General features: G+C 49.8%; 3 protein-coding genes across 20 annotated transcripts; all 3 read right to left on the reverse strand.

The window, feature by feature from the left end:
• Window positions 1–5,345: 5,345 nt before the first annotated feature.
• Window positions 5,346–7,273, reverse strand: LOC125720094 (uncharacterized). 14 transcript variants are annotated; one of them, XM_048995166.1, is made up of 2 exons: window positions 7,104–7,273; window positions 5,346–6,407 (listed from the first exon to the last, which is right to left on the reverse strand). In XM_048995166.1, exons 1-2 carry the CDS (start codon window positions 7,271–7,273, stop codon window positions 5,393–5,395), a joined length of 1,185 nt encoding a protein of 394 aa, XP_048851123.1. In that variant the 3' UTR covers window positions 5,346–5,392. The 14 variants fall into 14 exon arrangements, with proteins under 14 accessions (XP_048851123.1, XP_048851121.1, XP_048851118.1 ...); XM_048995164.1 differs by having other exon boundaries at window positions 5,346–6,503; XM_048995161.1 differs by having other exon boundaries at window positions 5,346–6,647.
• On the reverse strand, window positions 5,346–27,744 carry map4k6 (mitogen-activated protein kinase kinase kinase kinase 6). 4 transcript variants are annotated; one of them, XM_048995148.1, is made up of 32 exons: window positions 27,152–27,744; window positions 21,653–21,710; window positions 21,370–21,460; window positions 21,118–21,182; window positions 20,318–20,373; window positions 20,065–20,112; window positions 19,318–19,377; window positions 18,982–19,055; window positions 18,762–18,893; window positions 18,624–18,686; window positions 18,440–18,521; window positions 17,951–18,061; window positions 17,364–17,442; window positions 15,749–15,807; window positions 14,699–14,745; window positions 14,403–14,441; window positions 14,238–14,271; window positions 13,783–13,981; window positions 13,375–13,481; window positions 13,250–13,291; window positions 13,018–13,102; window positions 12,861–12,940; window positions 11,947–12,007; window positions 11,745–11,868; window positions 10,802–10,860; window positions 10,601–10,704; window positions 10,005–10,173; window positions 9,847–9,915; window positions 9,491–9,577; window positions 9,309–9,379; window positions 9,038–9,093; window positions 5,346–8,667 (listed from the first exon to the last, which is right to left on the reverse strand). In XM_048995148.1, the coding sequence occupies exons 1-32, from the start codon at window positions 27,242–27,244 to the stop codon at window positions 8,580–8,582; spliced, it is 2,592 nt and encodes an 863-aa protein (XP_048851105.1). In that variant the 5' UTR covers window positions 27,245–27,744; the 3' UTR covers window positions 5,346–8,579. The 4 variants fall into 4 exon arrangements, with proteins under 4 accessions (XP_048851105.1, XP_048851103.1, XP_048851104.1 ...); XM_048995146.1 differs by lacking the exons at window positions 20,065–20,112; window positions 21,370–21,460; window positions 21,653–21,710; window positions 27,152–27,744 and having other exon boundaries at window positions 19,335–19,377; window positions 21,118–21,180; XM_048995147.1 differs by lacking the exons at window positions 21,118–21,182; window positions 21,370–21,460; window positions 21,653–21,710; window positions 27,152–27,744 and having other exon boundaries at window positions 13,375–13,478; window positions 19,335–19,377.
• Window positions 14,807–15,736, reverse strand: LOC125720097 (uncharacterized). 2 transcript variants are annotated; one of them, XM_048995172.1, is made up of 2 exons: window positions 15,513–15,736; window positions 14,807–15,470 (listed from the first exon to the last, which is right to left on the reverse strand). In XM_048995172.1, the coding sequence occupies exons 1-2, from the start codon at window positions 15,698–15,700 to the stop codon at window positions 14,828–14,830; spliced, it is 831 nt and encodes a 276-aa protein (XP_048851129.1). In that variant the 5' UTR covers window positions 15,701–15,736; the 3' UTR covers window positions 14,807–14,827. The 2 variants fall into 2 exon arrangements, with proteins under 2 accessions (XP_048851129.1, XP_048851131.1); XM_048995174.1 differs by having other exon boundaries at window positions 14,807–15,566; window positions 15,693–15,714.
• Window positions 27,745–27,848: the final 104 nt, after the last annotated feature.

Genomic DNA, 27,848 nt, shown 5'->3' on the forward strand with positions numbered 1-27,848 from the left:
TGCCCGGCTCCGCCAGCCCACGGAAAACCTGCGCGGCTCCTCGGCTTCTGCTCTCTGCCTGTTTTACCGTCATTAACCTTAACGTGACATTAGTACTATTTATAAAGGAATGCGCCTATTATTATTATTATTATCTTTTAAAATGCGTGTATTTATGTCCTGAGTGGTTTTTATTAAAGATACACACTTATAGCACATTATTCATAGTTATGAAATATATAACTTTGCATTTAAAGAACTTGGCACATTACGTTTATTAAGAATGGAAATGTAAGCTGCGCGAACCGGGCGAAGTTACTTTTAAGTACTGGCTGAAGAAAACGGGCCGGTGGCGCCCCCTGCTGTTGGAGTTGCGTACAACATGCGCTTCATGTCCCACACGCGTTCGGCCACGTCCCAGATGGCCTGTTACATTTAAAACCTCCCAATGTGCCCGTTAAACGAACATTTGATTAAAATGAGAATATGACATTTTACAAAGTGAAAACTAGTTTCCTCTTCAATTGTGGTATTTGATTAAACGAAATATTTAATTGTTAAAAATTATTACAAAAAAAAAATAAATAAAAAAAACAAGACAAGATACCAGCAACGGGAGGTGAGTCGCGAGCGACTTGGCTGCGGACCAGGAGGATGTAGCGGCTGATTCGGGGAGAGCAAATACTCCCGGGCCTCGCCGAGGTCTGAAAACCAGCAGTATTAAAACAGGGGGTGTTCGGACTTTGTAGCCTTTAAATGTTTTTATTCATCCAATTTCCTGTTCACGGCATTTATGTGAGCTACTGTTATGGAGGTAGGTAGGTAGGTAGGATGTGTGTGTGTGATGAAATATCATCCGTACATCCATGCATCTTTCGACCACGTGTCCCGGATATCCCAGGCCGCAAAGGATCTAAGGTAGGGGACGGGTCGCCATTCCCTCAAAGCCAGTACACGCGCACACACACAGACACAAGTTTGTAATGATATCTTTGTGGGCACTCTCCATTCAGTTCTGTGGGGAAAACATTAATCCCAACATGACGACCGTAAGTCCAAGCCAGCCCTAATCTTAACCATAAGTAACGAAGACTAAGTGCGAGATTTTTGGCATTTTTAGTTTTTTGATAATATTGCGTGCCAGCGCCAGAGGAAATGAACGCACAGAACTGTCCGCTCCGAACCAAAAAGCAGATGGCACCATTTTTAGGCGGAATAATAATCCACAACGTACACAAACACACACACACACACACACACATATATATATATATATATATACATGTATAGACATATGTGTGTGTGTGTGTGTATATATATATATATATATATATATATATATATATATAAACACTGTTCAAAGTCACATGCAAATGCATGGTTTACTTCCCTATTTCCAAATACTACTATGACTGTTCAGGACAAACATTCCCATTGTTGTAAACAGGAGATTCAAAATAAAGACAAAAGTCGGCAGAGACGATGCCTGGTCTGTCTGTGTCTGTGTTACAAGGGTTTCAACAAAGCAGGCCGCGATCCATTGCTATTAAAACAGAAGGTGAATGTTTATCAACAAAAAAAGAAGACATATTTTTGGCAAATGGCTGTAATTGTGTCCTGGGTTTGACGTTAAACTGCATCCGGCCCTGCAAGCAGTCCTCCACCTTGCAGGATTGACACTCCAGCTACCGTAAAACTGCTCACAACTTTGATTTAAGCAAGCATGATACCCTTCTGCTCTCCGCAGGAGTAGCCGTGTTGCAGCCGCCCACAGGGAGGGTTAGGGTTAGGAAGGCTGCACGTACCATGAAGGGGATGGGGGAGAGCCTTTGGGAGCCCCCTCCCGGGATGAGTCATAACCGTTGGACAGCCAATAGGGTTAGGGTTAGGAAGGCTGCACACACCATAAAGGGGATGGGGGAAAGCCTTTGGGAGCCCCCTCCCGGGATGAGTCATAACCGTTGGACAGCCAATAGGGTTAGGGTTAGGGTTAGGAAGTCTGCACGTACCATGAAGGGGATGGGGGAGAGCCTTTGGGAGCCCCCTCCCCGGATGAGTCATAACCGTTGGACAGCCAATAGGGTTAGGGTTAGGAAGGCTGCACGTACCATGAAGGGGATGGGGGAGAGCCTTTGGGAGCCCCCTCCCCGGATGAGTCATAACCGTTGGACAGCCAATAGGGTTAGGGTTAGGGTTAGGGTTAGGAAGTCTGCACACACCATAAAGGGGATGGGGGAAAGCCTTTGGGAGCCCCCTCCCGGGATGAGTCATAACTGTTGGACAGCCAATAGGGTTAGGGTTAGGGTTAGGAAGTCTGCACGGACCATGAAGGGGATGGGGGAAAGCCTTTGGGAGCCCCCTCCCGGGATGAGTCATAACCGTTGGACAGCCAATAGGGTTAGGGTTAGGGTTAGGAAGGCTGCTCGCACCATGAAGGGGATGGGGGAAAGCCTTTGGGAGCCCCCTCCCCGGATGAGTCGTAACCGTTGGACAGCCAATAGGGTCAGGCCTGTTGGGGATCAGGGCTGGTGTGGTGCTGAGGTGTCACCTGCTGTATGCCGGCACTCGGGACCCAGTTTGAGGGCGGCCCATCCGGGTCGGCGTGTGGAACGTCTTGTCTCCTTGGCAAGATGAACTCCTTCCTCTGCTGTGGGGGGAGCTTCATAAACGCCGCATTTCGGTGCCAGCACTCTCTGAGGTACGCAGACCAGGGAGTGGTCAGATCTCTGTAGAGATTGAGTCGGTCTGATGGCTGCCAAACGCAGGAAGTAGCTGATGCTGATCGGCTCCTTCTGATGACGTCTGATGTCACTCCTTTCACTGAGCGTATCAGGAGACTCAGGTTAAGACCCTCCTTGGGTGTCTTGTCTGTTGACTCAGTGTATGCTCCGACCGCGGTGAGCGATGTCTCTTCGAGGGAGACATTCTACTCGCAACTTCAGTTTAGATCCAGTAGGCTTCACCTACTAGGAGAATGAGGCTGGACTTAGCCAGACTCCAAGATCAGGCTGTTTCTAATCAGTTTGCATGAGGAACTTGTAGACTTGGGTGTGACTGCTGACTCTAACGTGATTTGAGAGACCTTCCGTGATAAGATCCTGAAGGTTGCAGAGGGTTGTGTTGGTGTGGCCAGTGTTCCCAGAAGGAGATGTTTCATCTCGCAGGGCACTCTGGATATTATTGAGAGAGGAGTCACAGCGCAGGACTTGGTGGCAACTCCAGTCTGTACCGGGAACTAAGAAGGACAGCAGTGAGGCTCTGAGGGCAGCTAAGGGGGTGTTTGTTAGAGAAAACTGTGAGCAGGTGACACCCTCTGTAGTCTAGTGACCCACGTCCTGCTTAAAGAGGAATTGAAGCATTACACACATCTTTTCTGTTCCTCAAAGACTTGCAGTCAGGGCGGGTGATGGGACGGTCCTTACGGGTGACACCGCCGTTGTGACTCGCTGGGCCGGCTACTTTGAGCAGCTGTTTAAAGCTGACCCTCCAGCTAGGATGTTGGACATCTCTGGGTCGATGGCTCTTGAAGCTACTGCCTTTATAGGTGTGGCACTGTGATTTGTGCTTAATCTGTTTCAGATCAAAGGTCAGGCAGCGCAGCATGTGCCAGTGTGAAGGCGGAGATGTGCCTCGTGTCCCGGGATCCGCTGACGGTGCGGAAGATGAAGCCCAGATACGCGAAGCTAAACGCCGGGGGGGTATTTACACTGTACTGGGAACGGAACCGAGCGCAGGAGTGCGGGAAATCTGGGCTGTAAAGCATAATGGCCAGCCAGTAACGAGACAGCGTACGACATGCTTATTCCTTGTCCACTGAAGTGGTACCTCTCTGTCTGTAGCACTCATGCATGCCACGGCGAATGTATTAGAGAAATATCCGTCCATCCATCAAAATACGAAAATAAAAGACGCAATTTGGCTAAAAGCGATGGTGGTGTTTTTTTGTCGTGTCTTTTCATGCAGGCGCTGTTAGGAGTGACTTTCCACGTGGTCACACAGGGGCTGAAATGTCCCGTCCGGCAGAGCTGCGGGCATTGGGGGCTCTTATGGGTGGGTGGAAAGTGTCTACAGGAATGACTAAAACACCACGCTACAGTGGAATTACGCTTTTCATTTTCATATTTGGATGCTGCTCTGAACCCTGTCTGGAAGAAGCTATTTCTGATATTATTAAATAAAAAAACAGAGAAACCACATCCCATTTCAGTTACCAGTTACCATTAACCTGACGCTTCCCAGAAACAGCCCACAGCAGTTACCAATTAGCCAGGAAATGGAGGAACCTTAAGTGTCAGTACATGCTGGCGATTCTGAGGATTTGTAATGCAAACGTCGGCCCATTAACTGAGCAGCGGCACAACATGGATCAGACTGACCCACAGGGGGGACAAAGGGGGGGGGGGGGGTTTGGGGGGGGGGTGGGTGACGCCAGCTTCGGCGGTAAAGGAGCACAGCGCACTGGCTAATGTTCTCATCAGGCAGCTCGTATGCCGTTTCCGTTTAGCAGTGAAGCAGTCACTGTACAGTTCACAGTATGTTATAAACTTAGGGAACTGTATGGAAAAAAAAAATATTATTGAGAAACTACTTACAGTGTTTTCATGAAGAGGATCTCCTGCTTGACTATTTGCAAACACGCTTTGACATTTGTGTGTATCTGCGAGAGTGATGTCTACCTGATCTGGACCTGGATTCCATAGCAGCAATACACACTTTATACTGGGAGATTTGAACACATATTTTGGTTAGGAAAGTTTCAGGGATGTCGGGGGAGGGGGGTGACAGGTATTGGGGGGTATACCCAGGCGGTCTTACCACACAGAATGGCCAATTCTCAGCTTTCTCATTGGCTGAATTCCTGCATGCATAAAGCAGACATCTTTAAGCCGTTTGATTACGGCTGAACCCAGGTGTGTGACACCATGACTGCCGCGAGAGAATGAGAGTGGCAGCAGGAAGGGAAGAGTAACACAACAGAGACGGGGGAGAGAGGAGGCGAAGGAATCGGTGGAGGTGAAAGAATCAGAGGTGGTGAAGGAATCGGAGGAGGTGAAGGAATCGGAGGAGGTGAAGGAATCAGAGGTGGTGAAGGAATCAGAGGTGGTGAAGGAATCGGAGGAGGTGAAGGAATCGGAGGTGGTGAAGGAATCGGAGGAGGTGAAGGAATCAGAGGTGGTGAAGGAATCAGAGGTGGTGAAGGAATCAGAGGTGGTGAAGGAATCGGAGGAAGTGAAGGAATCGGAGGAGGCGAAGGAATCGGTGGAGGTGAAGGAATCAGAGGTGGTGAAGGAATCAGAGGAGGTGAAGGAATCGGAGGAGGCGAAGGAATCGGTGGAGGTGAAGGAATCGGAGATCAGGCAGCTGCGTTGTCTTCTCAAAGCATTTATTAGCCATCAGGAAAATGATTGCAAGATCAGGCTTTACGTGATACTGAGCCGTCTGTCTGACACAATACTGAGCAATCTGTCTGAAACCATACTGAGCAGTCTGTCTGAAGCCATACTGAGCAGTCTGTCTGACACGATACTGAGCAGTCTGTCTGAAGCCATACTGAGCAGTCTGTCTGAAGCCATACTGAGCAGTCTGTCTGAAGCCATACTGAGCAGTCTGAGGTGATACTAAGCAGTCTGTCTGAAGCCATACTGAGCAGTCTGTCTGACACGATACTGAGCAGTCTGTCTGAAGCCATACTAAGCAGTCTGTCTGACACGATACTGAGTAGTCTGTCTGAAGCCATACTGAGCAGTCTGTCTGATGTGATACTAAGCAGTCTGTCTGACACGATACTGAGCAGTCTGTCTGACACGATACTGAGCAGTCTGTCTGACACGATACTGAGTAGTCTGTCTGAAGCCATACTGAGCAGTCTGTGTGACATGATACTGAGCAGTCTGTCTGAAACCATACTGAGCAGTCTGTCTGACGTGATACTAAGCAGTCTGTCTGACACGATACTGAGTAGTCTGTCTGAAGCCATACTGAGCAGTCTGTCTGATGTGATACTAAGCAGTCTGTCTGACACGATACTGAGCAGTCTGTCTGAGGTGATACTAAGCAGTCTGTCTGACACGATACTGAGTAGTCTGTCTGAAGCCATACTGAGCAGTCTGTCTGAGGTGATACTAAGCAGTCTGGCTGACACGATACTGAGTAGTCTGTCTGAAGCCATACTGAGCAGTCTGTCTGAGGTGATACTAAGCAGTCTGTCTGAAGCCATACTGAGCAGTCTGTCTGACACGATACTGAGCAGTCTGTCTGAAACCATACTGAGCAGTCTGTCTGACGTGATACTAAGCAGTCTGTCTGACACGATACTGAGTAGTCTGTCTGAAGCCATACTGAGCAGTCTGTCTGATGTGATACTAAGCAGTCTGTCTGAAGCCATACTGAGTAGTCTGTCTGAAGCCATACTGAGCAGTCTGTCTGATGTGATACTAAGCAGTCTGTATGAAGCCATACTGAGCAGTCTGTCTGACACGATACTGAGCAGTCTGTCTGAAGCCATACTGAGCAGTCTGTCTGATGTGATACTAAGCAGTCTGTATGAAGCCATACTGAGCAGTCTGTCTGACACGATACTGAGCAGTCTGTCTGAAGCCATACTGAGCCGTCTGTGTGACACGATACTGAGCAGTCTGTCTGAAGCCATACTGAGCAGTCTGTCTGAGGTGATACTAAGCAGTCTGTCTGAAGCCATACTGAGCAGTCTGTCTGACACGATACTGAGCAGTCTGTCTGACGTGATACTAAGCAGTCTGTCTGACACGATACTGAGTAGTCTGTCTGAAGCCATACTGAGCAGTCTGTCTGATGTGATACTAAGCAGTCTGTCTGAAGCCATACTGAGTAGTCTGTCTGAAGCCATACTGAGCAGTCTGTCTGATGTGATACTAAGCAGTCTGTATGAAGCCATACTGAGCAGTCTGTCTGACACGATACTGAGCAGTCTGTCTGAAGCCATACTGAGCAGTCTGTCTGATGTGATACTAAGCAGTCTGTATGAAGCCATACTGAGCAGTCTGTCTGACACGATACTGAGCAGTCTGTCTGAAGCCATACTGAGCCGTCTGTGTGACACGATACTGAGCAGTCTGTCTGACACGATACTGAGCGGTCTGTCTGAGGTGATACTAAGCAGTCTGTCTGAAGCCATACTGAGCAGTCTGTCTGACATGATACTAAGCAGTCTGTCTGACATGATACTGAGCCGTCTGTCTGACATGATACTGAGCCGTCTGTCTGACATGATACTGAGCCGTCTGTCTGACATGATACTGAGCAGTCTGTCTGACATGATACTGAGCAGTCTGTCTGACGTGTATAATGTCCAAGACACCCCCGGTCCGCTTTCCAACAGGTAGAAATCTACCAGCCACAGAGGTAAATGCTTAAATAAGGACTGCTCCTTCTCAAGGAAAGTGGAATGTTCACACCCAACGCATCGACATTGCAAACTGTACAGAAGATCCGGACCCTTTCCTGAAACCCAGAGCAGAGCCCCGAGACCAGCCAGCCACCCAGAGTCACATCGGCTCTATACCCTCCATAAACATCAGCCGTCCTGGGCAGCATTGCACTTTCTTCTTTATACATATTTAATTACAAAAGTTTTCTTCATGGTAAATATCAGCAAATCAATTGCTTAAGTACAAAGACCCACAGCCATTGCAAATAATTTTTTTCTCTCAGATATTTTTTTACACCAAATGATTTCACATTATGTAACGGCAGTCAAAACAGGCTCTACAAAAGTAGAATTAAATGTGCAAATGAACAATGATCTGTCCTAAAGATAATACTTCATATTCAATCCACTGTCTTACTCTGACAAAGACTAGAATTAAAATAGAAACCCTACAGTGAACTGCATTTGATAAACTGCTGGCTAATTGCAGCAAAAGTTTGGGATTTTTGAATCCCCTTATAGCTCAGTAATGATACTGACCTTAGTTTGGCAACCATACTTGTTTTTAAAGCCTTGTTTATATAAAAAGGAATGATTTCATTCTTACCTAAATCCCAGATAAGAACTGGCCTATTAGAACTGCTTATACTGCATATCTAAAATCTTAAAACCAACCAGAAATACCTGAACCAGTTCATTCTGAAGTATTTATTTGTTTCGCTTTTATCAGAAAACGATGTTTATTTAAAAAATGTGCTTTAAAATACGTTCTGTTTGGAGTAGCACCCAAGGTTAACAGCTGCCCCCCCCCTCGCATCGGCTGTGCTCCCTTGCTGCTGCCCTCCCCCCCCCCCCCCACAGCCCTGCACTGGCGGCCCTCTCCAGCTTATCTCCTCATTTCCTGCTCATGTCGCAGCGTAACGTCATGGGCTCCTCCTCCTCCTACTTGGGGGGGGGGGGGGGGGTCAAACCCGACCAGCTAAACCTTCAGAGGAGATTTGAGATCCTGGACCGTAAACCAGCCCTCCTTCGAAAGCACCGCTAAGCGCTAATGGCCGTCCTCGCAAGCCGGAGGCTTCGAAACAGGCGGATCTCCTCTCCGGCTGTGTGCTCATTTCCCCAGGTTGAGTCCTCACTTTAGGAGGATGGAAGGCTGGAGCTGTCCAGTAGTGTGTTCCCTCAGGAGGGCCCCCCCCTAGCAGCTGCTCTCGTGGCCAGTCAAGATGTACAAGTTGCTCATGGCAGAGGGGTTCTCTGTGGGGGTACTCTGCAGGATGATGTCCCTGCAACCCGAGACACCAAACATAATCCAGTCAGGTACGACTCCCTGTGAGCCACACTGATGTCATAATAGCCAAAGATCAATGGAACTGCAAACGGCCACCCAGTAAAATGAATGTTGACAGTGCATTTAAAGGTTATTCGTGACTCAATCATACAGTAAGAGGTGCTACTAAAGTCCACATTCCGTTTAAACCGCAACATACATATGGAAAAAAAAGTGTCGAGTGACGCAAATGCCTGTTAATTGTGCAATAAACAGCAGGCAGAAAGAGCAGGGCGGCCTCTGTGGCTGGGTTCTTCCTGGCTGGTATCACCTGCCTGGAAGTTACACAACTAAGCAAACAAATGCTGTGGCTGAGAGTCACGTACCTGTTTGTTCCCAGGACTCGGAAAGCGTGGCTCTCGTCCGTGATCTCCTGGGTTATCTGCGGGCACAACATGCAGCTCAGCGTTTGACCTTCAGATCCTAATGTACTAATATCCAGTCTGCTGTGTCTGTATCTATTCAGTACAGTGTTTCCTGACCCGGTCCTCGGGAATCCAGACAGTCCATGTTTCTGCTCCCTCCCAACCCATGGTAGGGAACAAAAATGCAGACTGTCTGCAGGGCGCGCCGGTCTGTCGCGGCGCTCAGCCTCACCTCGTTGCTCTGCAGGCTTCTTCCCTGGAGGCCGTGCTTCCAGAAAGCCAGCACGCTGTCCTGCAGACACACTGCACACCACAGCCACATCACTCCCAGTGCCACAGTCCCGTTCAGTGCTTACGAATCTCACAGCATGATCGCGCAGCTGAGTATCTGCTGTACAGCTATCCACGCCTTACCCAGGGTGTCGATGGAGAACGGGAAGGTCAGCTCCGAGGTGAACCCCGTGCTCGGATTCCCCTGCAGGTTAACGATGCGCACCGTCTCTGTGGAGGAGGAGAGAACAGCCTTCACGGCTCCATCCTCCCTGCCCCATCCTGCGTCTCGGAATCAGGTTAATGAGGTATCCTTAATAAGACTGAATGAATGCTGGGCGTGGGGGGGGGTGTGTGTGTGGCTCAGTCCTGTGATCAGAAGGTCACTGGTCCAAATCCCAGGGCTGTCAGTGTGATCTCACCATTGGGCCCCTGAGCGAGGCCCCGAACCCCCAATCGCCCCCAAAACGTGCCCCCTACGTCTGGCGTGTGACACTCACTTTCCAGCGCGATGAGGACCGAGTCTCTGTCCAGCTGCGTCACCTGGGCCACCATCAGGGGGGCGCTGTCTGTTGAGACAGGCAGGTGACTGATGTATCTCAACCACCCGGCTGCCCACCACCCACCTCTGCCCCCTTCTGGCGGGTGCCCGCATTACCCAGCTGGACGCCAGGGTCTCTGTTCAGGTGCACGATGTCAAACTGCAGCGGCTCGTCGCCGCTTCCGGAATGTTCCTTCAGGCCCACACACAGCCAGGGGAGCTCATCTGTCTCCACGACCAGGAGCTCGAAGATGGGGAGGGACTCTGGGAGAGACACTGCAAGGTGCTGGGATGGGGGGGGGAGAGAGAGAGGGACATGCAGTGACCTTAATCCCTAACCAATAATTACACACTATATAGCACAAAGGATGTGAGCTAATTTTTTCATTTGCTAATTAGAGAGCCGATTCTATGACTTTTTAAGGTGCTCGTCATAAGAGGGGCCATTATTCATACACAGGGGCCATTATTCATACACAGGGGCCAACCTCATTATTAGCCAATAATGTGTTTTGAATGGGGGAGGGATGGGGATGGGACACTCGATGTGCCAATCAGATTTCAGCTGGGGCCTCTGTGGCCCCGCCCCTGCATACGCCACTGGATAATTATGTTCTTGTTGTTATACCCGCAGCTGAACAGCCCTCAGCTTCATCCTATACGTCTGAGCATCTTCAGCAGAGAGGCGTGAGCGAGCAAACGCACGGACTCACCTTCAGCTGCATGAACTTCTGCAGAGGTTCATACCACAGCAGCAGGACCAGGCCGGAGGGCAGCGCGCCGCACAGGAAGGTGCTCTCCGTGTAGGGGTTACGCACTGGCAGAGGGAGACACCGCCCGCCGCCGTTTAGGGACGGCCCAGGTATGAACACACCGCACCCCAGGAACCCAGGCACCACACGCAGAGAGCTCACCCACACTGCACCTCCGGCAGCCTTTGGTGTCCGGGATCTTCACGGAGACGGCAAACTTCCTGTCAGCGTAAGATTAACAGAATCTACACACCATCCATCTACTGCCAGGCATCTACTGCTCATCCAAAACAGCATCACGGTGAACTTAGTCCCTCCCTCAGGAAGCACAGGGCACCAATCAGGGGGCACCCGGGACTGGAAGTCACCCAATCACAGGGCACGTACCTGTACACATAATCAATCGGTACGGGGAGACGCTACAGTGCCCTTAGGAAAGCCAAACAAACAGAGCAAGAACATGCAAAGCGCACGCAGGAGGGGAATCTAACCCACGGTGGCGGAGATGGTGTTTCCCCCAGATCCAGGCCGGAATCCTGCATTATCATAACGGTTTGTGTTATCGCATTCACAGGCGCACGGCATTCTGGGTACTGCCTGCGTAGCCAGCACTAAGGCTGAATATTGTAAATATCCTTTCCACACTAGCCACTAAGCAGCACTATTCATAATACAGCTTGATTTGTTTGTACGATCACTGAGATACACTTGTTTAAAAGGCTCAGGCTGTCTCTCGCATGCCATATCTTCTACCCCCCCCGGGGGAAGACGGCCACATCCCACGTATCTGCTCTAATGGAGAGGAAATGGATGACAAGAGCAGGTCATGGGTCAGTGTACATGCTCCGAAAACACAGGAAGGCAGGGGTGACGAGGGCACGGCCGCGCCTGATGGAAGACAGCTGGGCTGGCTGACAGCTTCCCAAACCTAATCTCCCAGCTGCGCTCCACAACAGCACTGCGGCGCCCCCTAGCCACCTAGCCTTGGTAGTACATCTGAGGCCAGGCAAGATTATCAGAAGTAATCGTGACTATTTATAAGAAAACATAACTCGTGAAAATGACATGGAGATGGACAGATGGGTGCAGGACACGGCGCCCCCACCTGGCGTGAATCCTCTGCGACAGGCGGTTGGTGCTGATGGACAGGTGACCCTGCCGCTTCTGCTGATTGGTTCGGTTCTCGAACAGCACGGTCAGGCTGTGGGAGTACAGCTGGGAGGACTTCCCTGAGGTCACATGGGGAGACAGCCAGCTTAGCCCCGCCCTTCAGGGAGGTGTCGACGCCCCAGGGAGGCGGGACCTACCTGAGACGGACATGAGGACGCTGTTCATCACATACAACCAAGTACACCTCTGCGGGAGTAACTGAAGAGGGGGAGGGAAAGACAGGAAGTGAAGGGGGGTTAACAAACTGAGGCAGGAAGTTTATGGCTGTTAGGAAAGCTAACGGGGGGGGGGGGGGGCAGAGGCATCAAATCACGTCATGATGATTCGGTAAGCTTCATTCCACTGGGGGCCAACTGGTCGATCGCCATCGTCAAAGTATAGCGAGGGGGGCCACTAGGGTCGGCAAAATATCCCAAAGCCCCCCCCCACCCCAGTTGTGATTCGGCAGCCCGTCAGAGTATTTCCTTTATAGAAGTAGCTCACACGTAAAAAGGGTTGGGAACCTCATGCCTAATAATATCATCACCCACCCGTCCATCCATCCACCCGTCCATCCATCCATCCGTCCATCCATCCACCCATCCATCCGTCCACCCATCCATCCACCCATCCATCTACCCATCCATCCATCCATCTGTCCACTCATCCATACGTCCACCCACCCACCCACCCATCCATCCACCCATCCATCCGTCCACCCATCCATCCACCCATCCATCTACCCACCCATCCATCCGTCCATCCGTCCACCCATCCATCCATCCATCCGTCCACCCATCCATCCACCCATCCATCTACCCACCCATCCATCCGTCCATCCGTCCACCCATCCATCCACCCATCCATCTACCCATCCATCCATCCATCCATCCATCCATCTGTCCACTCATCCATACGTCCACCCACCCATCCATCCACCCATCCCTCTGTCCACCCATCCATCCATCCATCCGTTCACCCACCCTTCCATCCATCCATCCGTGCTGCCTGACCCTCCCCAGTCAGCATCCAGGGTAAGCACTTCCTGTGTAACCGCCCCCCGGCACAGTACCTTCTCCAAGGTGTCCTCGTGGAGCTCGTTCAGGTTCAGGGTGTAGATGCCCTCCTCCGCTCCCAGGATGAGATACTGATCTGGGGGTGATTCAGAGCAGGTAGCTCAGTGCCGGGTTCGCCTAGGGGGCCAGAGCCAATGGGTCACGTGTCCTTACCGCGCGTCTTGGGCAGCACCCAGGTAGCGGCGCAGTGGATCTTCAGAGGACAGCCGTTAAACACCTTAGAGAAACACGCTCCCATCTGAAACACATAGCAAGTCACCTTGTTTTGTATAAACGTTTGTTTGTTTTAACTTTATTTATGAATTACTAATATTTAGCATCAGCATTATTTTAAAGCTCCGCTATCCGTTACTGGCAGTCAGTGGGGTTCGTGTCGGTCGCTTACGTGCACTTTGGGAGTCGGCGGCAGTCCGTGGCAGACAGCTCGCTGAAATGACGGTAAAGCGAGTCACACGACGTCCACGCACTATTACCACGAAAGAGTGACCGTACAAGAGGCGCACCACTCACAGACTCCTCGGGCTTTCTTCGCAGCGTGCTCCACTCTGCAGAGAGAGTCTGCCGGGAGGGGGAAAGGCTCCCGTCTAGTACCATCTCCTCGCATTTGGCGCCCCCTGCTGGGAAATATGCACAACAGCCGTGCGATTCAAAAAGTTGACGCTGCATAGATTATTACACCTGGCACCTCGCACATCACGTGACCTGGCTGCTTGCCTTTAACGTTTACTGAAATTGTTTTGTACTTACAGGCTTTAATTGTTCTCTACAGCTGGGTATTTAACTGTCCCAATTTCCCTTTCAAAGGTATAACAGCGGTCCCTCGTCTCCATAGCAACTGTATCATCTGCTGCACCAATCAGCTCCCTGTCTCCCTGCCCCCCCCCACCAACCAGCCGATAACCCAAGAAATATAATTACGCAAGCTGTCGGTGATGGAGTCGGAGAGGGCGGAGTCCAGGCAGAGGGCGGAGTTACTCCAGAATCCATCCACGTCCATGTCCTCCAGGCCAGGACACGAAGACTTAAGGGTGGACAAGGGGGAGGGTTTGGACTCTGTGGAGGGGCTGAGAGCGGGACACCTCCGAACCGTCCCGCATTTGTCGGCCTCCTCGGGACTCTGCAGCCAAAAGAGGGGGGGGGGGGTGTCAAACTTTCTATATTCTGAACACTTTACACTGAACACGGCTGTCAGGTATTTCTTAATTATTGTTGCATGCACAATATATAGATGGACCATGGTTTATTTTTATTAATACTGCAGCAATATGCCCTGTAAACTGCCATAAGGATATACGGTTATATTTGGTCCTATTAAAGTTTACAATGCAGGGCAGACATCACGGTGACTCTTTAAAGCTGTACTTCCATCTTACCTCAGTAGAGGGCGATCGCTTTATCGTTAGACTCCTAGAGCAGAGTGTAAAGTTTGGTTAGCTCATGTTCTTGATCTGAAGATTAAATCAGCAGCTAAGAGCTGGTAATTAAGCAGGTAATGAGTCTGACGAGACCAGCTGAGTGTAACCATGACGAGCCCTCACCTCTCCAGCAAAGCCTCCTCTACACATTCCAGCAGACTCCTGAAAGAGAAGCACACCGGCTCCCATCAACACCACACCTTCCAGTCCAGCAACACCCTCTTACCCCTCTGGAGCCCAGCCAAAAAGCACCGGATACCGGATCATCAGCCAAAAGCACATTAGCACTGAGAGTATGTTCAAAGAATATGCTTTAGGTAAGTGATACATCTTACAAAACGCTGTCTTTGGGCTTTTAAAGACATCATTAAGCTATTGTCACTCCTGTAAGCATATCGGGGTGTACAGAATTCTCTTACGGAGAGTTCTTCTCATCTGGTGAGATGCTCCAGTCATCGTAGGAGCCCTGGGAGCAAGCAGAAATCATTGAAGTGCGTTAACAACACTGTCATTTTCAGATTCACTGTCAATTCATGCCCATAGAGCACTTACAATGGAGGCAATGAACAAATGCACACATAGCGCTTTTCACAAAGTGCTATGTTCTCCATGTGTTCCTTGCAGCCCAATGGGGGCTTGTTTGACCTCATCAGGAACCTTGCCATTTCAAGTAGGGACTTGTTTGACCTCATCAGGAACCTTGCCATCTTTAGTGGGGACTTGTTTGACCTCAACAGGAACCTTGCCATCTCAAGTGGGGACACGTTTGATCTCATCAGGAACCTTGCCATCTCAAGTGGGGACTTGTTTGACCTCATCAGGAACCTTGCCATCTCAAGTGCGGACACGTTTGATCTCATCAGGAACCTTGCCATCTTTAGTGGGGACTTGTTTGACCTCATCAGGAACCCTGCCATCTTTAGTGGGGACTTGTTTGACCTCATCAGGAACCTTGCCATCTTTAGTGGGGACTTGTTTGACCTCATCAGGAACCCTGCCATCTTTAGTGGGGACACGTTTGACCTCATCAGGAACCTTGCCATCTTTAGTGGGGACTTGTTTGACCTCATCAGGAACCTTGCCATCTTTAGTGGGGACTTGTTTGACCTCATCAGGAACCTTGCCATCTTTAGTGGGGACTTGTTTGACCTCATCAGGAACCTTGCCATCTTTAGTGGGGACTTGTTTGACCTCATCAGGAACCTTGCCATCTTTAGTGGGGACACGTTTGACCTCATCAGGAACCTTGCCATCTTTAGTGGGGACTTGTTTGACCTCATCAGGAACCTTGCCATCTCAAGTGGGGACTTGTTTGACCTCATCAGGAACCCTGCCATCTCAAGTGGGAACTTGTTTGACCTCATCAGGAACCTTGCCATCTCAAGTGCGGACACGTTTGATCTCATCAGGAACCTTGCCATCTTTAGTGGGGACACGTTTGAGTCAGATGCAGGAGTCCTCGTACTCACCAGGTCAGGACAGGGCTCAGTCTCCTTCCTCATGGGGGGGGTGAACTTCACCTGTTCAACTGAAAGAGTGCAACAGGACTCACAACCAGGGCAGTGAGACTTAAGCGGCAGAGCAGACGATGTTGATGAAGACAACATGCTACATCATGACAGACACTGCCTGACAGTGAGACATTCCTCGGCCCGACCTGAATGGTGCCCCGATGATTCCCTCACTTCCTTCCTGTCAGGCTGACATGTGGGTCACACCCTAAGGCCACAGACAGAAACCGAAAGCAGCTCCTAGTTGTAGCCTTGAAAAGGCTTTGCTGGCATTTAAGCGACGATCACCTTAATTATTTGAGGTCTCACCCTCCTAGATGTTTTACATTAGTGCCTAAAGTAATACCATTATTACGACAGTATTTCAAATCTATTACCATTCAATAAAGTGCTTTCAGGAAAAGAGCTGCATCTTTTCACTGTGATAGATGATGTTATTGCCTGTTTATAGATTTTAGTTCATTTCTGGCATAACTTCCCTTTATCATGTTATTGCAGGTGAGTGTCTATAGAGCCAATTTTTACATTATTGTCACAGTCCAGAAGACACACCTCATTTACGGTCTCGGGCTTCAGTCTGACCCCCTGACCCCTCAGTCCGACCCCCGACCCCTCAGTCTGACCCCCTGACCCCTCAGTCTGACTCCCCGACCCCTCAGTCTGACCCCCTGACCCCTCAGTCCGACCCCCGCCTCCTCAGTCTGACCCCCTGACCCCTCAGTCTGACCCCCGACCCCTCAGTCTGACCCCCCGACCCCTCAGTCTGACCCCCGACCCCTCAGTCTGACCCCTCAGTCTGACCCCCACCCCCTCAGTCTGACCCCTTGACCCCTCAGTCTGACCCCCGCCCCCTCAGTCTGACCCCCTGACCCCTCAGTCTGACCCCCGACCCCTCAGTCTGACCCCCGACCCCTCAGTCTGGCCCCCGACCCCTCAGTCTGACCCCCACCCCCTCAGTCTGACCCCCAACCACGCACTCTGAGGCCTCGACCTTCTCAGGCGTCTCTCCTAGGGAACAGAACCCACTGTGTGCTGCAGAGGGACATCCCAGCCTGCCCATCATCCAGGGCGCACCCCCCCCCCCCCCCATCGCTGTGCTTTCATCGCTCCAAAGAGGCCGCTTTGTCAGGACGTGCCTCACATACCCCCCCACGGTTACTCCCATGTCGGGAGCCTTGACAATAGGCCTTCAGAGTCCATCCCATTCCAGTGCCTCCCCCCGGCCCCATCCAAAATGGAGGGCAGGACTAGAGCGGCCACCATGCACGTAGACTGCCCCCCCCCCCCGATCTGTAAACTCCAGACACTGCAGTTCATGAGAATTATAGAATGTTACAGATAGAAAAAATTCGGAGAGGTCAGCGCCAGCAAACATACCTCGTTCAGGGTGGATTTTACGGTGTGCTGTCTGTGACTCACTGCCCCTGCCTGCAAGCTTTAAATACTGAGCCCCAGCCACATGATTCCCCGACTGCATTAGCAAGCAGGTGTACCTATTAAACTGAGCTCCGTAACCCGTGAAGAAAGAGAGAAGAAGGCAGGGCCCGCGGCACGCAGAGCAGACGGGACTCACACTGCTCCTCAGACACGGTGCGCTGTATGGAGGGCTGTCTGCCCAGGGATGGGATCTTATCGGGGAAGGCATCACACGTCTGCAGGGAAACAGAGACGCCGTTCAGTGATGAGGGTCACTTTGCGACACACCCAGGGAGCAACCTGAGGCAGACCTTTAAGAGACCACATTGGGATTTCCTCCGAGGATCTGCACATTTAAGTGGTTAGCACTGTTGCCTCACACCTCTGGGACCTGGGTTCGAGTCTCCGCCTGGGTTACATGTGTGTGGAGTTTGCACGTTCTCCCCATGTCATCGTGGGGTTTCCTCCAGGTACTCCGGTTTCCCCCCCACAGTCCAGAAACATGCTGAGGCTAATTGGAGTTGCTAAATTGCCCGTAGGTGTGCATGTGTGAGTGAATGGTGTATGAGTGAGCCCTGCGATGGGCTGGCCCCCCATCCTGGGTTGTTCCCTGCCTCGTGCCCATTGCTTCCGGGATAGACTCAGGACCCCCCGCGACCCAGTAGGATAAGCGGGTTGGAAAATGGATGGATGGATCTGCACATTTAGGAGGTGAGCAGGTGACAGCCCAGGGTTGAGTATTACCTCCAGGTCGCTCTCGTCCAGACCGTGAGAGGGGTGGATGTCGGGGTTGCTGGCCATGTCCAGTAGCTCAATGACCAGCGTGCGTGTCAACAGCTGCGTCATGAAAGCGTGCTGCAAAGCCAAAAATACACACCAAGATGAGGCCACACTGTACGGCTCTGTGAACATGCAGGACAGCCAAGAAGGATCGGCGTCCCGCCACTACGTGAGGCTGTAATCAGAAAGCAGAGGAACAGCAGAGAATCAGCAAAGCGGGGGTCCTGTTAACCCGAGCAATGCAGGAAGTCGCGGCACCCAAAAACCTGCCAGGAAATGTCACTCACTCAGGAAATGCAGCATCAGAGTCAGCACCAGGCCTAGAGCTAATGTGCACATAATGTTCCCCCCCCCAGACACACAGAGGACACGCCAGGGGTGGGGGATTAGAGATGGGGAGGAGTGGGAGGGTTAGAGCTGGGGGGTAGAGTGGCCCATGAATGACGGACACACCTGCAGCAGTTTCTCGGCCGTGGGCCTCTTACGGGGGTTCTTGGTTAGAGACGCTTTGATGAAACTGTGGAAATCAGTTGACCTTGGGAAGAGAAGGCAGGCAGGGAGGGGGGCGAAGTACAAACGGTCACTATGAGGACAGGCCAGCTCACTCCACACGCCCCCCTCCCCACACAGATCTTACCACTTGGACTTGTCTTTAAGCTTGGGGGGCTGGAAGCTGCTCTTGGACATCAGCATCAGGGCCCTGGGACAGAACCGGCAGGTTAACTCAGCTGTGGGCCCACAGCGGTACTGACCCGACCGAGCACCGAGGCCTCACCTCATGGGGTGCAGGTCAAACATGGGCGGCTGCAGCTCCGCCAGCTCGATGCCGGTGATGCCCACCGCCCAGATGTCACACAGCTGGTTGTATCCGCCTTTCTTCTCTACGGCGGCCACTTCTGGCGCCATCCTGTAAGTGCAACTCACCACAGTCATTAACATATTCACCCTGGTGCATTGTGGGGAAATCTACAATGCCGGACACCAAAACCACATACCAGTAAGGCGTCCCGATAAAAGACTTCCTCTTAGCCACCGAGGCATTGATCTCAGCCGCCACCCCCGAAATCCGCTGGGAGAGAAGTAGGATTGTATGGATGAGTTTTCGTATAATGGTCATATTACCTCACTGACGCCACCTAGTGTACAGTTTATATAATATTCATTACACATTCTCACTGTAAATTTAGACTGCGCCGGGGAGTTCAATGCTCCCATTTTACAGAATTATCAGTGACGTAAGTCACAGCTTCAAGGTGAATCATGTTGCTTTGTGTGTGTATGTTACCACACTCTTACATGAGCCTATTACTATCCGTGTGCTGTGGGTTAACTGCAGGTTTGAACTGACCCAGTTTGACATCTCCCCGCTCAGTCAGAAGGATGTTGGCTCCCTGCAGGCAGCGGACAAAGACTAAATGAGATCGTGGCCAAAAGAAAACAGAGAGGGCCTCAAAGACACCTCCGCGGTCATGAATAAGACAGTGTAATGACGCAGAGCTGCCAGGGCGAGACACGGGGCCCCATGCGCGTCCTCCCCAGTGTGAGACACGGGGCCCAGCGCGCGTCCCCCTAGGGCGAGACACGGGGCCCCGCGCGCGTCCCCCTAGGGCGAGACACGGGGCCCCGCGCGCGTCCCCCTAGGGCGAGACACGGGGCCCCGCGCGCGTCCCCCTAGGGCGAGACACGGGGCCCCGCGCGCGTCCCCCTAGGGCGAGACACGGGGCCCAGCGCGCGTCCCCCTAGGGCGAGACACGGGGCCCCGCGCGCGTCCCCCTAGGGCGAGACACGGGGCCCCATGCGCGTCCTCCCTAGGGCGAGACACAGGGCCCAGCGCGTCCCCCTAGGGCGAGACACGGGGCCCCGCGCGCATCCCCCTTGGGCCCTACACACATTCCCAGATACCTCTAATCTCAATAACAGCACCGGTGATAAACGCTCATTACACAGAGTAGTTCTTTCGATTCTGTTGCTATGGCTACAGCTGCAAGACTGTGACATGCAGTCCTGAGGGATATTACTGCCCGAGACTAAGCACAGCATGCGACGCCACCCTCCGGCTCACTGCCGTCACTCCATACCTTAATGTCTCTGTGCATCTTGCCTGCTTTGTGCAGGTGGTTGAGGCCCTGTGCGGGAGACAGAGTCAGAGTGACCACACAGAGTCAGAGTGACCACGCAGAGTCAGAGTGACCACACAGCTACACGGGGCCCCTTAAGAAGGCAGCTAGCAGGTTAACACCGAACACTGAACCAAGTCACGCGGCGTTGGCGTGACCGACCGGAACACATGGAGCGAGTACAATGCAGGCCTGCCCTCCCACAGTCACATACCTGGAGAGTTTCCCGGCAGACGAAGGCTATCTGCCTCTCCTTCAGCGGGCCTGTAACTGCGAGAACATCGATTTAGGTCATGGTGACAGCGTCCCCATTCTTTAGCAACATCAGCCTGTGATCTTGCCCAAGGAAACAGAACAGATATTTTAATGGCTACATAGCGGACTATTAATAGGCAGCTTAAAGACAGATGAGGCCGGCATGATCATTAGCCAATCGACGGCTAAGATGTATTAATCAGCTGTAGGTGTCAAACAGAAGCTAAGGACAAGGTTTTCCCAGAGTGACACCCGATGGAACTCGGCTGCAATGAGGAAACGCTACATGCAAAGTGGCAGGCCGGGGAGCAGTGCGAAGGCTCTTACAGTCTCCAGTGCGAAAACACTAAAAACTGTGCTCCCGCACCAAGCTCGAGGGCAGGATCATTCCCAAGCAAAAACAACTACATTAGAGTGTGCAAGAATGCACACAGCATATTCTTTGCACAAGTTTCAAATCTATCGTTGTTTGGTTTGCATTGCATTCAATTTGCATTTAATTTCTTTATTTATCATATGCTTTTTTCTAAAGCAACATAAATATTTCTTGAGAAGGCAAGATCAGGATCAGGCGGTGCCCAGGGGCCTCGCGCAAGGGGCCACTTTGAAATCACTGCCAATGCTGGGATTTAAACCAGCAGCCTTCTGATCACAAGTGCATCATCCAAACCCGCTGAGCCACACACACCTCCTGAGCTCCTCCACCTTTGGGCCTGAGTTTGCCCCACATCATCTCCACCCATAGCTCAGGTTACTTACTGTGGTAGATGTCTTGCAGCGATCCCCCCCCGCAGTACTCCATGCAAATCCACAGCTTGTTATTCCTGAAAATGAAGGAGATGTCGCAGCTCACAACCGCACTTTTATCTGGCATTTTTAGCAGCCGCTTCTGTCCAAAACAGCAAAGCCTCATGTCAGAGAGCAGGGGGAGCCAGTGCCTCGTGCCCCTGGAGCCGTTCAGGGCATAATCACTCAGTTACTCAGCCGGTCATGGGGTTTCTGAAGGCCCACCTGAGGTAGCTGCCGTGGTACGCCACAATGTTCTTGTGTGCACACTCCTTGATCATAGTGATCTCCTGCTGGATGGACGAGATGTCGTCGCCTGAAAGATCAGGGTGAACATGTTATGGACCATACAGGAAAGGCAGGCTGCATCTATAGTACGAGGAAAAGCCGTATACCCTCAACAAATCTCCCCTCAAAAAAGAGGCCTCGGGGGCAGTTTATCATAGGAATTACGGTTTTAGACAGTAAAGCACCCAATTGCCCAGGCAGACAAATTTCTGTGTCCTACCTGGGTCTAGCTTGACAATTTTGACAGCTGCGATCACTGATGTCTTGATGTTTCGTGCCTGAAGAAAATCAATGACAACCAAAGATTTACGAGGAATGCAGACTCAGAGCAGCACCATGTCAAAGAATCAGGAACCAGCTGCAAAGGACTGAAAGTGGCACTTATTAGTTCTGCTTTAATAGTTCGTTGTGAAGGACACAAGCTATCCCTCCCTAACCCAAAGCAGGCATGTATATATGCGCCGTACCCTTACGGTGAACATGAGCCTTACGTGTATATATGCGCCGTACCCTTACGGTGAACATGAGCCTTACGTGTATATATGCGCCGTACCCTTACGGTGAACATGAGCCTTACGTGTATATATGTGCCGTACCCTTACGGTGAACATGAGCCTTACGTGTATATATGCGCCGTACCCTTACGGTGAACATGAGCCTTACGTGTATATATGCGCCGTACCCTTACGGTGAACATGAGCCTTACGTGTATATATGTGCCGTACCCTTACGGTGAACATGAGCCTTACGTGTATATATGCGCCGTACCCTTACGGTGAACATGAGCCTTACGTGTATATATGTGCCGTACCCTTACGGTGAACATGAGCCTTACGTGTATATATGCGCCGTACCCTTACGGTGAACATGAGCCTTACGTGTATATATGCGCCGTACCCTTACGGTGAACATGAGCCTTACGTGTATATATGCGCCGTACCCTTACGGTGAACATGAGCCTTACGTGTATATATGCGCCGTACCCTTACGGTGAACATGAGCCTTACGTGTATATATGCGCCGTACCCTTACCGTGAACATGAGCCTTACGTGTATATATGCGCCGTACCCTTACCGTGAACATGAGCCTTACGTGTATATATGTGCCGTACCCTTACGGTGAACATGAGCCTTACGTGTATATATGCGCCGTACCCTTACCGTAAACATGAGCCTTACGTGTATATATGTGCCGTACCCTTACCGTGAACATGAGCCTTACGTGTGTGTGTGTGTGTGTGTGTGTGTGTGTGTATTTTGAACTTTCATAAGCAGTGTGTGTAAGTATACCATAACATTCTAACAGAGCTTAACAGAACATTCATAAGCAGTGTGTGTAAGTATACCGTAACATTCTAACAGAGCTTAACAGAACATTCATAAGCAGTGTGTAAGTATACCGTAACATTCTAACAGAGCTTAACAGAACATTCATAAGCAGTGTGTAAGTATACCGTAACATTCTAACAGAGCTTAACAGAACATTCATAAGCAGTGTGTAAGTATACCGTAACATTCTAACAGCTTTAATACATATTAATAACAAACATTACATGATTATATATACATGCTGATTCAGAATGTTCTATGAATGCAGTATGAAGGTGCACTGAATCTTTTATGAATGCATTATGAAGGTGCACTGAACGAAGGCATTATGAAGGTGCAGTTCATTTAAAGCATTTAAATATTTACTTTATTATTGCCGTCAGGTAAGCTATCTACTGAGGTATGTGGCTCATTATTAGACCGATGCTGCGGTTACATCGTAAAGGTCCTCGACCGAGTATCATTTCCGGAAGAGGTTGTAGGCGTAAAAGGTCTCAGCAGGCTTCAGACTGTGAAACCTCAGTGTTGTCACTCTGAGCTGTGATGTATGAAATTCAAACAGGGTTTATCCAATGCCAATGCAGGGCTGGCAGTCAGATAGCAGGAAGTCTTACATAATCACAGGATGACATACGGAGATGGCGTATCTCAATGAGACCTTCATATCTGCTATTTCCCACACCCTCAAAGTGCAGTGGGCAGACAACATCTCAGAGGGTCACCACCCTCAAATGTGGCTGAAGCAGCCAGAGAAGCAGGAGTCCAGGCTGAACTCCGGCTCCAAAGTGATAATAAATAATAATAATAATAATAATATAAGAATAATGTTACATTTATACTGGAGCATCATGATACCCTCGGTGCGTAATGGCGACCGGGTACAAAGGAAGTGTTCAACGCGGAACAGAATCTTTACTGTAAGGAGAGCACAGACCCAGACTGAGATTACAGGTCACTGAATGGGGAAGAGACTCTTGGTTTTATTTAGGGGAGCGCAGACCTAGACTGAGATTACAGGTCACTGAATGGGGAAGAGACTCTTGGTTTTATTTAGGGGAGCGCAGACCTAGACTGAGATTACAGGTCACTGAATGGGGAAGAGACTCTTGGTTTTATTTAGGGGAGCGCAGACCTAGACTGAGATTACAGGTCACTGAATGGGGAAGAGACTCTTGGTTTTATTTAGGGGAGCACAGACCCAGACTGAGATTACAGGTCACTGAATGGGGAAGAGACTCTTGGTTTTATTTAGGGGAGCACAGACCCAGACTGAGATTACAGGTCACTGAATGGGGAAGAGACTCTTGGTTTTATTTAGGGGAGCGCAGACCCAGACTGAGATTACAGGTCACTGAATGGGGAAGAGACTCTTGGTTTTATTTAGGGGAGTGCAGACTGAGATAAATTCCCCCTTTTAAGCAAAGCAGGATTAAAACAAATTTAATAGAGAATTCAGACTCAGACCGATTAAGGTTTTTTAAACAAAAACAAAACGAGTATTTATATTAAAGAGAATTCGGATTCAAAACAATTAGGACTTTTCAAGGGAAACAGGGAGTGGATTCTTCTTCAGGAGGACGCAGACAGGCCAATTATCTGCAGTAAGACTTTTTATGAAGAACAACATCATAGTTTATATTAAGGAGACTACAGACTGAGATATATTAACTAAAACTTTTTTTAAGCTAAAGAGAATGATGACTGACTTTAAAGAGAATTCAGACTCGTACCGACTAAGACTTCTTAAGCAAAACAGAATCACAATTTATATGATGGAAAGTGCAGACTGACACCAATTTTGACTGACTCAGACTTTTTAAGCAGAACATGATGCTGATTTATATTTCTGAGAATGCAAACTGAGGTCAGTCATGGAGGCTGGCTGCACCCAAGGCGTGACAGTGCCTCTCAGATAATGTGACAGGAGAGTGGTGAGGCATCTTAATGAGAACCGAGGGCGACTCACGTCACGTGCGCTGGGGGAGGAGCTCGCCTTCGCCTCATTCTCACGACGTGCCTACAGGAGATGAATCACTGCCGCGGCTACAAACAGAACTCAGCCCTGGGGCTCGGACTCGGCCGGCCCAGACAAACCAGTCACACCATTCACAGTGAAGTATGCTCATCCTAAAGCCTCGATTTCTGGAACGGTATAGTTAGCCTTTTCTGCCGTAATTTGTAAACAAAAAATATATAAATGTTTATATGTTTAAGCAAATAAAATGCTATTTAGAAGTTCAATCTAATCACGTGGTTTTTTATATAAAAGAGAGAACTCAACAACACAAAGGGGGAGTTTTTAATACTGGTGATTCCCAGGCAGAGACACCAAAGGCCACTATGGAACTGTAAGCCATTCTCCGGTTGTCATGGTGACAGATGCAGCCAATAGTAGAACATTCTCCAGAAAAAAAAGTGAAATCTGCCCTCACTCACTTCCTGTTTTCTTTCCTGTTATGGTCAGAGACACTATCATGTGGAGGCTCTCGAACATGAAAGGAACCGGCGACAAGCAGCAGGTGACAGAAACTCGGAACAGCGTGAAAGGCGCAGGAAACTTTCGCTGTCTGCGAACTCCAACAATGGTTGCCTGTGATGTATTAAAAATGGAGAAATGAGACAAAGCCAGGCAAAGGAAGGTGACATACTTCGGTGTGTTTACAGTAAATTTCACAGCTGCCACGCTGAGGTCCTCAGCACGGCCCCGTCACGTGGGGATTAAATAGTGCCCTTCCTTCCGCTGCGTCCTCCCTGGCTTTCCTGCCGCAGAAAGGCAGCTTCGGCGCCTTGGACCGTTAAACAGGCAGGACTGCCACTGAGAGACGACGACGCCCATTTTATTTGATATCGCCAGTCATCGTCACGCGTACGAGTACCGCTTCCTGCGAAAACAGAGGAGAGCCACCTCACTCCGCAGTGCTGTGCGTTTTTCAGTCTGCAGCTTACGTTTTACACGCTGAATTCTCCTTAGGCACATCCACACGAAACAATTCACAAATGTTTACATTTTTCAAAGTAAAGGTCATTTCAACACATTGTGTGAACACCACACACACGTATCCATTCATTTATATGAGCATAACCCTAATCCCAACACTGTCGACCTTAACCCCTACCCTGCCCTAACCTTAACCGTATGTAACCAAACAAAATACAAGAGTTTTTGAATTTTTTGTTTTTTTATTGCATTCACCAGAAAAATGTCCCCACAAGGTAAAAAGTTACAGGTTTGTATTACATTGTGGGGACACAATAACTACAAAAACACACACAAACTGATGTCGGACCACGTGCAGCTGCCCCACCTACAAAGTCCCGGGGTCACTGCGGCCTTAACAGCGATCATTATATCGAATTATTGCCTGGTCGCCGACTAACTGTTTCATCCAGAGTAACGTATAATTTCACATATTTATAGAGCAGCACTACCTCACCACCTGTACCTATATCCTTATGTTACTTGGAGCATGATTACTGAGAAATCTAAGAGATGCAGATAGCAAACGGGAAAAAAGCACAATGTGCGCGTTTTAATAAACTATCCCTGTCTTTGATAAATAGCTTGACAAGTGCACGTCCAGGTAGCGCAGAAACGGACGTGAGCGCAGAGGCGGCACGCTGCGTGCCCGACGTTAGTCAGAAAATGAAGGCGGAGCTGGTTTGGAAAGACATTCACCGCGCCTCTAACTTTACACATGAAATTATGACCTCTGTTTGGAGTTCATAAAATTGTAATTAACTGTAATTTTACACTATGAAGCTCGCACTTCGTACAACAGGCCGTGTCAAGGCAATCAATGGGAAAAAACTTTCAGCACAATAAATGGTATCCTTATGCGCACACAACTGTACAAATAGTCACATATCTGTACAAACATTCTAAATGCTGTACGATTATTAAAAATAGATGTTTTGAACAAATTTTTACTGAAATGTAATAACATGACGTATATTTATATACTAATAGAAAATAATCGGCGTAAAACTGACCAGTAAAAGCGGTTAGAAGATTGATAGATGGAGGGATGGAAGGGTAGATGGATAATGAAATATAGCACATGGAACACAAACAAGAGAACTTGTTTGCAACTCTAGAGTTATTAGGCACAGCGGTGGTGACATGAATCACTTGGCCATTGTTAAAAAAGCCGACTAGAAGCAGTGTGTTGATACTAATACAAGGCATTTAAGAGCGACGTCTGACAGCGTTTGTCTGCGGGATTCCTAGAGATCAGTCATGCAAGCTAAGCCAAAACGACGCCTGGCCGTAGATCGATTTAAATCTACTTAAATCTAAATAAGCACCAGCCATAAACCGAAAGCGGTGCTCAGATTCGGCCCCGAGCAGCGGCGCGAGCCCGCATTTATGTGCGCGCGACGGGCGCCTTACCTTAAAAACGTCGCCGTAGGTGCCGCTACCGATGCGCTGCACCAGCTCGTAGTCATCCAGGGGGTTGCTGAAGGAGACGCCGATCGCCTCCATGGCAGCCCGCTCCCCGTCTCACATCCGACTGCTCACGGCACCCTGCGATCCTCATCTACCAAATACGGGCACTTCCCCAGCAGCCCAGCCAAAGTGCCCTCGAAGATGGCAGCCGCAGAGGAAACGGTTTCATTTATTTATTTATTAATTACTTTTGTACGCCAGCACTGGTATCGCTTTCGTTATTATTTTGTCAAAAACCATGCACCAAAAAAAGATTGGACGTTCAGCGGCGAGCAGGAGCTGTTGTGACAGCTAGCGCAGCAAATAACGCGACACGGCGAGTGTCGTCGCGGAAGGACGGCGAGGTGACAGCAGTCTGCATATACAATCATGCGCTCATCAGACGCAGGAAATCTGTTCGCGTAGCTGTCATGCATTTGGCAGATCGCGGTACTGACGGCGTCATTATCTGGATATAAACATAAAATGAGCAATAAACAAGGCCGATAATGATTCAGATTTTCCTCATAATGGTCAGAGAAATTGCCTACCATTTATCTAATTAAATAATTCATTTTATACTATTCTAGAAAAAAAATTTGAATAGTGTTTTTAATTGACAAAATTACTGGCAGCCCTAAAGAATATTTTAAATAAAAAA

The sequence above is a fragment of the Brienomyrus brachyistius genome, chromosome 24, assembly GCF_023856365.1.
Source record: "Brienomyrus brachyistius isolate T26 chromosome 24, BBRACH_0.4, whole genome shotgun sequence".
NCBI classification, from domain to species: domain Eukaryota; kingdom Metazoa; phylum Chordata; class Actinopteri; order Osteoglossiformes; family Mormyridae; genus Brienomyrus; species Brienomyrus brachyistius.

Bases quoted from the DNA above. Each gene is read 5' to 3' on its own strand.
- LOC125720097 (XM_048995172.1), bottom strand. From the start codon at position 15,700: ATGGCAAGGTTCCTGATGAGATCAAACGTGTCCGCACTTGAGATGGCA. The intron at 15,471-15,512 runs GTCAAACGTGTC...GTTCCTGATGAG, and splicing joins ATGGCAAGGTTCCTGATGAG to GTCAAACAAGTCCCCACTAA.
- LOC125720094 (XM_048995151.1), bottom strand. From the start codon at position 7,273: ATGTCAGACAGACTGCTCAGTATCATGTCAGACAGACGGCTCAGTATC. The intron at 5,976-6,023 runs CTCAGACAGACT...GCTTAGTATCAC, and splicing joins GACAGACTGCTTAGTATCAC to ATCAGACAGACTGCTCAGTA.
- map4k6 (XM_048995148.1), bottom strand. From the start codon at position 27,244: ATGGAGGCGATCGGCGTCTCCTTCAGCAACCCCCTGGATGACTACGAG. The intron at 17,443-17,950 runs GTAATACTCAAC...GTTTCCCTGCAG, and splicing joins TGGACGAGAGCGACCTGGAG to ACGTGTGATGCCTTCCCCGA. The intron at 9,094-9,308 runs GTGAGGCTGAGC...TTGTGCCCGCAG, and splicing joins GAAGCCTGCAGAGCAACGAG to ATAACCCAGGAGATCACGGA.